Raw genomic sequence first — 7,502 nt, 5'->3', positions numbered from 1 at the left:
TAGCCAATGAAATAATTCGTAGAGTATCTGAAGATAAATTTAAGGAAGCCTTAAATATAAGGCCTTACTATGAATACGGGCAATAGAGTCCTAATGGCTCCTGCACACTGGGCTCCTATTCTTGAAAAATATCGCATACGAAAAACTAGAGAAATGCTATAGTATATGTAACGCATACTATAGTATTTCCCTAGTTTTTCGTACGCGATACTTTTCAAGAATAGGGGCCCAGAGCGGCGCAGCGGTGAGCGACGAGCGGTAGCCCAATGAGAGCCACGCTTTTGCGTGACATCATTAGTGAAGCATGGCTTTTATTGGGCTACCGCTCGCCGCTCACCGCTACGCCGCTCTGGTCTGTAGGCTCCTTAGAGGCCTTGGACGCGGAAAAGCTTAAGGTCATCATACGTACAAAAATTTTAGTCGTAATCATAAGGCCATAAACAAATCGGCCAATCAGTTGATCATTTAAAAACGCGAGATCTTAATTTTGATTGTGATTGGTTGATTTGCTTGCGACTTTACGATTCCGACTAAAATTTTTATACTTGTGATGGCCTTTACCACGCGGCAAGCGTTTCCGCGTTCAGTGTGCAGGAGCCATAAGGATGAAATCACACGATGCGGAAAAAGACTGCGGAATATATATAGAGAATGTGTCATTGAAACAACCAATCAGCGCTATTCCGAATAACGCTGAATAGCGTTGATTGGTTGCTTCAATGAGTGCATTCAGTACTACAATCGCTCACTGAGCGCTCAGTGAGCGGTCGTGGTAAAGTTACTAGATAACAAAGTACCGCGATGGGAAAATTGAAAGTGACGTATCTTTGGAGACAAAATGGCGTTGAATAGTTCAGATAGTGCATTTAATGTAACTTCCTACACATTAAGTGCAATCCTAATTCTGTTATAACTATATGCGTTTGTGACTTTGTGTAAATGAACTGATTAGAAAACGTCGAAAATGCCCGGTTGCTGTATTGAAAATTGCAAAAACCGCAGTGAAAAAGGCTTCCGTTTATTTCGCGTGCCAACAGGGGATAGACGTAAAGAATGGCTTCAATTAATTGGCAAAGAAACATTGCCGGAAAGAGCTGTAATTTGTGAGGTATTATTAATGAGTTATTATCATATAATTTAAATATTATTATGTATTACATAATAATTATTACATTAATTTTACAGGTCCATATTTCGACAATAATCAATTTGAAAATAACCGTAAAGATGGAAGAAAGCTGCTTCATCCATTTTCAAAACCTAATTTGTTACAGAAACACAGCAGAAGATAAAGATAAAGATAAAGAGGAAAATAATTCTAGGAATTCGGAATTTTCCAGTGATGTCGAGGTTATAGAATTTCGTAAGTTTTGCACAATAAAAGCATATCTATTACTATTATATAATTTGAATTGAATTAAAACAAATATTTGTAGGTGAATGTGAGGCCAATACAACAACAAACATAATAAACGCACATAATAATCACAGTATAAAATGTATAATACAAAATATATATAATCTTTAAAATTAAATTTGAAGACGACTAAACGGCTATGCAATCAATTAAAAGCAAAATTGCGAAAAAGACAAGCAAATTTTGATAAAGTTTTTAACATAGATCAAAGAAAGTGTATCGCACGTTCATTGTACAAAGGAATATCGTGGTCGGCACGTACAATTAATAAAGCATTGAAACTTTGTGGCCTGTGGACAAAAAGGATATGAGGAAATTCGTCGACAGAATTTGCCTTATCCAAGTATTCGTACCTCTTGCAGGAGCGTATTCAACATTTAAAATTTAAACCTGGTATTTTGGAAAAGGTCTTCACTATATTAAAGATTAAAGTTAGTGCTAATTTGTAACTTTCTATTAAATTATCATAATTTCAGTAATGCGTGTAAATGTAAACATATATCAATGATTTTACACATGTTTACTTTTGGCATATACCTTTAATTTAAATTACTTGATTAGAATTTGTTTTGTAATTTAACTTCAGGTAGAAACGTTCAAACCTGAAGAAAAATATGCAGGACTTTTGATAGATGAAATGGCTATAAAACCTGGTTTACAGTATGATAATTCGACTACTTCAATTATTGGTCGACCTACAATGAATTTGTCGGATGGATTTGATAGTAGTAAAGAATATGCTACGCATGGGCTTGTTTTCATGCTGTGCGGCATTTCCACTAAATGAAAGCAGACTGTTGCCTACGAATTAACAGTAAATTCATTCTGCCCACATGAAATATATAATAAAATAATAATAATTATACAAAAGGCATATAATATAGGATTAATAATTAAAGTAATAATTTCTGACATGGGGCCACAGAATAGGAGTTAGTGGAAGATAATGAATATTACAGCTAGTAAAAATAGCAAGATCATTAATTATATTGCACATCTGTGTAATGATCAAGATAAATTATATATTATGCCAGATTCTGTTCATATTTTCAAAAATATTGCATCGTCAATGACATCAGGCAAAATATTTTATTTGGACAAAACAACAGTTGAAAAATATGACTTACCTTCGAAGAAGTTTCTATTATACCTATTCCTATTCGCGAAACATATAAATTAGATCAAAAAGATACGTTGCAGTTGTGCAGTCCACATCATAAAGAAAATGTCATAAATCCATCTCATTTTGATAAAATGAATGTAGCCTTGAGTGTAGGATTATTAAATAACAATGTTGCTGCAGCTATATTGTATCATATAGAGAATAAAAATATTGCTAGTATGCATAAAACCACTACCTGGTTCCTTAAAACTGTACATAAATGGTTCCAAATCATGACTAGTCGTTATCAGAAGCTTGCACTATCTCATTGTAATGAAAATGCGTACAAAGACACTATCACTTTTCTGAGAGATTTTATTGAGATTGTTACAGGAATCACAGTACAAGGTGGAACATGGAAACCATTTCAATGTGGAATATTACTTTGTACGCAGACTGTTTTAGATGTGCAAGTTGAATATTTAGAGAAACAAAATTTCAAATATTTGTTATTAGAAAGGTTTATTCAAGATGCACTGGAAAAACTATTTTCAGTAATTCGAGCAAGAAAATCTGTACCAGATGCACGAGAGTTCAAACAAACTCTGAGACTTGTTTGTTTATCACAATTTCAAGCTAACATAAATCATAGCAATTAATCTGTTATTGATTCTGAACATCTTATTGATTATTGCAAGGATATAAAAAAATTAGACTTAATAAATGCAAAACAATGTTTAGAGAGTAACAATAATGATTTATGGAATGCACAAATATATAAATTAATTGGAAATGAGATAGATTTAAGCAATATAACACAAACTGCGTTATACCATTTGATAGGTGCTTTATTGTTTAAAATAAAAAAAAATGTTAAGCATTACGATAATTGTTTCAATACTCTGGTGACTAACAATAGTGATCCTAACAATAATCTCGGTTTTTTTACCAGTTTAAGAGAATATAAAGAAAACGCATTAATATTTCCAACCATAGAAATATATAATATAATGTATAAGTGCGAATTATTATTTCGGAAAAATATAAATAATTTATTGTCTAATAAATTAAAAACTACTGATTTTATAGAAACCATCTCAAAAGATTATTCAGCGAACGTTCCATCATGCCACAATATCTTTAATCAACTTGTAAAACAGTTTGTAATAACAAGAATTCATTTTACCTTAAAACAGAAAAGTAATGTTGTTAAACTAACTTCTTACAGTAGTAGAAGCGTCACTAAGAAAATATCTGTAACTAAAACGAATAAAATATAAACAATAAAAAAAAGGGACAATATAGGAGTCAATAATTAAAAAAATGATTTTAATTATTGATTCTTATATTGTCCCTTTTTTTCATTGTTTATATTTTATATTATAATTATTATATTTTAATAAGATTGAAAGACCGCTTATGTTAACTACAATACGCGGCGCTTCTTAGTTTAAAGTATTATATTTTATATTATAATCAGTGTTGTGCATAGATGATTTTAAAATTAGCTAGATAAAGATAAGATGAAAATTTGGAAATTTATCTCAGCTAAGATAAAGATGATTACATTTAAATTAACCTAGATAATATAGATAAATTTATCTGACAATTCATCTGAAAAATTTCAGATAATTTTTTTTATTTTTAAGACTATTTATTCGTTTATAAATTAAGAATCAGTTTTTTCAAAATTAAAAAATATTAAATTTAACAATTTTAATATTTAATAACTCGTTATTTATTTCTCTTACAATTTTATCTCTTACAATGTGTTTTAACATTTTCAAAAAAATAATAAAGAATCAATTACAATAAAGAATCACATAAAAATTTTATACAGTTCTTTTCTTCTATATTAGTCGCATGCATGTCATAATCGTTGCGGTTAACCCAGAGCCATTCAAGATCGGTGTTTTTTTGCTTAAAATTGAAATGTGTCGGTATTCACACCTATTACCGTTCCTACTCCTTACTTCATTGCTGTTTTGTCGTAGCGTGCGACGCTCAGTTTCAGTTAGGACACTAGTTTAAAATAAAAAAATTTTTAATCTGTATTTCATTATATTTAAAAATATTCTGTTATTTATATATTTTTATAGTTAACGTATTATGAATAATAGTATCTCTTATAATATTAATAACAACATTTTTTTAAACATAGTGAAAGACACAGGTCAAAAACTTTTAACGATTTCGGACTAGTGTCGTCCATGAGATCGAGCATCGCGCGCTACGTCAAAACAACAATGAAGTGAGAAGTAGGAAGAGTAATGGGCGTGAATACCGATACGACACATTTCGATTTCAAGCAAAAAAACACTGACCTTGGACAACTCTGGGTTAACCAATCAGAGTCGAGCTAGTTTGACGTTCACATATTTATTCATAAATTTTTATTGCGTAAAAACAATAGTTTTTCGAACATATAATATTATCGGACAAACGATTTCGTCGAGGTACATAAATTTGTTGTCCAGAACTAAAAAGACGCTCCACTGGTGCTGATGATGGCAAAGATGTGTTAAACTTAAAAAAACATGTTTTTTACATTTGGATAAGAATGAAGAGAACTTAAATCCTTTGACTTTGATTCCAAATATGAAAATGCTTCTATATTGCTACTCACGTCCGACTGTGTCAAATTAGAAATTCCCTTTTTTTTATCCATATCACGAAAAAAATCTTCACCACTACTAGAAGACGATTTATTTTCGAAAGTAATTATACTTTGAGAATATATGGTATGTAGTTCTTGCAAAAATAGTTCTTTACACTTTTCCATATATGGTTCTGGCACCCAATTTAATTTAAATCTTGGCAAAGAAATAGCAGCCAAAATAAACTGCTTACTTTCAAACAAGTTAAAATCATAAATGTGCTTAAATCGTTTTTCTAGGGCAAATACCATACCAACGACCAGTGGTTTACAAAATGATAAATGTGTGTGAATTTCGTAAGCTTTTCTTTTAATATAATAAGTGTGGGTGCTATCAAACCTAGAAAAGTTATTTTTTCCCCTTGTAGCAGATCGAGGCTTGTTGCCAAAAGAGACATGATTATATGAAATTTTTCTAAAAATTTGATTTCATTTGATCTCAACTTTTGAATCTTCAGTTTTTCGAAAAAAATGTTAAGTTTGACTTTATACAAAAGAATCTTTTTAATTGCGTCATATTGCGAATTCCATCGTGTAACGATAGGTACAGGAAATTTACATTTATACATTCGTTAAAACAAATATCAGATGCTACTGTACTACGACTTAGTATATTCCAAAATGCATTTAATTTCGCGAAAGTAGAGCGGTATATATTTTTTAAAGAAGCATTCTTTGGATCATCTAAAATCTTTTTGCAATCTGTTGTGGCAATAAGATTTAACGTATGGGAACAGCAGGTTAAGTGTGACGGTAATATAATTTCATTTCCCAAGTCATCCGTAAAAATATCGTTAGGTTCAGTAGCATTAATATTTGGATAAATGTTTTTATATTCATTAACTTCTATGTCTGAATCCGATTCTTCTACGAAGTCAGAATCATTCAATTTTGATTCTACTATAAATTGATTTTGATTAGACCCTTTAAATTTAGTAACGCGCCAAAACATCTAAACGTTTTGCCAAATTTGTGGCATTGTCAGTTATTATGTGAGTAACTTTAGATACATCAATATTATACTCTTTCATTATGTTATGTATGACTAAAGCAATATTCTTATAAGTGTGATTATACAATATTCTCTTACAAGCTAACATATAAGATCGCCTCTCAAGTGTATTTAAGATAAAATGAACTGTCATACCGAGGTAACTTTTGTTACGACATGACCAAATATCAGTGGTTAAGCAAATATATGTTTGCTTTTCCAATAACTCTTTTAGTTTACACTGTTCTGTGTGATAGAATCATTAATCTCACTCGATAAAGCACGTCTTCCAGGTAAAAACTTATCCGGCTCATTGGTAGATATAAGTCCGTAAATTAACGTATAATAAATTAACCTAACTAAGACTCCTTATAAATCAAAAAACAATGAAAGAACAAGGGCAGTAGGAGTCAAGCGCGGGAGACGTTGCGCAAATAACACGACTATCGTAGCGTGAAAATTCTTTATTTTACTAAAGCACTTACATGTTTCGTGTAACATGTAGTCGTGTTATTTGCGCAACGTCTCCCGCGCTTGACTCCTACTGCCCTTGTTCTTTCATTGTTTTCCGTAAATTAAATTTTTAAACGATGGTTTCTCCACAGTACTTAAAGGACGCATTTCTTCAATTATATATGTTAATATTAAATTATGGGTCTATAAGGATAAAAATAATATAAACAATACAATGTGTCTTATAAGACCGTAATGTAGCTACATAATGAATTTAAGATAAAGGTCCTAAACCTAAACAGTTAAGTTGGATCTATAATGCTAAAATATTTCTGTGTGAATATTACATATCTAATCCCTCAAACTGTGCATCGAATTTATTTGAAACGCAATTCTAACACACAGAAATAGAGTTAAAAATTATATATCTATCTAAAATAAAAAAATTCACATTTAAAAGTTTTCTTTTTAAATATGTTAAAGATATTTACCTGTTTCACTGTAATAGACCGTTTGTTTTGCTTTATTGGTTCAATATTTCTTTGTTTAATATCTATTTTAAACTTGTTTTTCATTTCCAGTCTTTTCAATTTGATTTTTTCAATTAACTGAGGATGTAATCTCTAAAAAACAAAATAGCAAAATAAATACAATATTATTAAAAAAAATTATTTTAATCTAAAATAAATATAAACAAGGTGTTCCAGAAAAAGTATAGGTCCTTTCACTGGCAGATTCTGTGAAACATTCTAAGATGGAAACTCTTATGTGAAAATGTCGAAGGTATAATACTTTTTAAATTATAAATGATTAAGTATTATCCTCAACACTTTCGTATAAGAATTTCCATCTTAGAATGTTTTACAGAATCTTCCAGTGAAAG

At 30.5% G+C, this 7,502-nt stretch overlaps 1 protein-coding gene and 1 pseudogene across 2 annotated transcripts; both read left to right on the top strand.

The window, feature by feature from the left end:
- Positions 1-849: 849 nt before the first annotated feature.
- On the top strand, positions 850-1,536 carry LOC108725699 (uncharacterized). 2 transcript variants are annotated; one of them, XR_001936762.1, is made up of 3 exons: positions 850-1,108; positions 1,275-1,363; positions 1,437-1,536. XR_001936762.1 is itself a non-coding variant. In XM_018452886.1 (3 exons), exons 1-3 carry the CDS (start codon positions 965-967, stop codon positions 1,526-1,528), a joined length of 414 nt encoding a protein of 137 aa, XP_018308388.1. In that variant the 5' UTR covers positions 850-964; the 3' UTR covers positions 1,529-1,536. The 2 variants fall into 2 exon arrangements, 1 of the variants encoding a protein (XP_018308388.1); XM_018452886.1 differs by having other exon boundaries at positions 1,186-1,363.
- Positions 1,537-2,446, top strand: LOC108725690 (uncharacterized; annotated as a pseudogene).
- Positions 2,447-7,502: the final 5,056 nt, after the last annotated feature.

Source organism: Mycetomoellerius zeteki, unplaced genomic scaffold (genome assembly GCF_001594055.1).
Source record: "Mycetomoellerius zeteki isolate Tzet28-1 unplaced genomic scaffold, Tzet1.0 scaffold11, whole genome shotgun sequence".
NCBI classification, from domain to species: domain Eukaryota; kingdom Metazoa; phylum Arthropoda; class Insecta; order Hymenoptera; family Formicidae; genus Mycetomoellerius; species Mycetomoellerius zeteki.
Note: the sequence above shows the minus strand (reverse complement) of the source record. Positions and strands in the feature narration are given on the sequence as shown.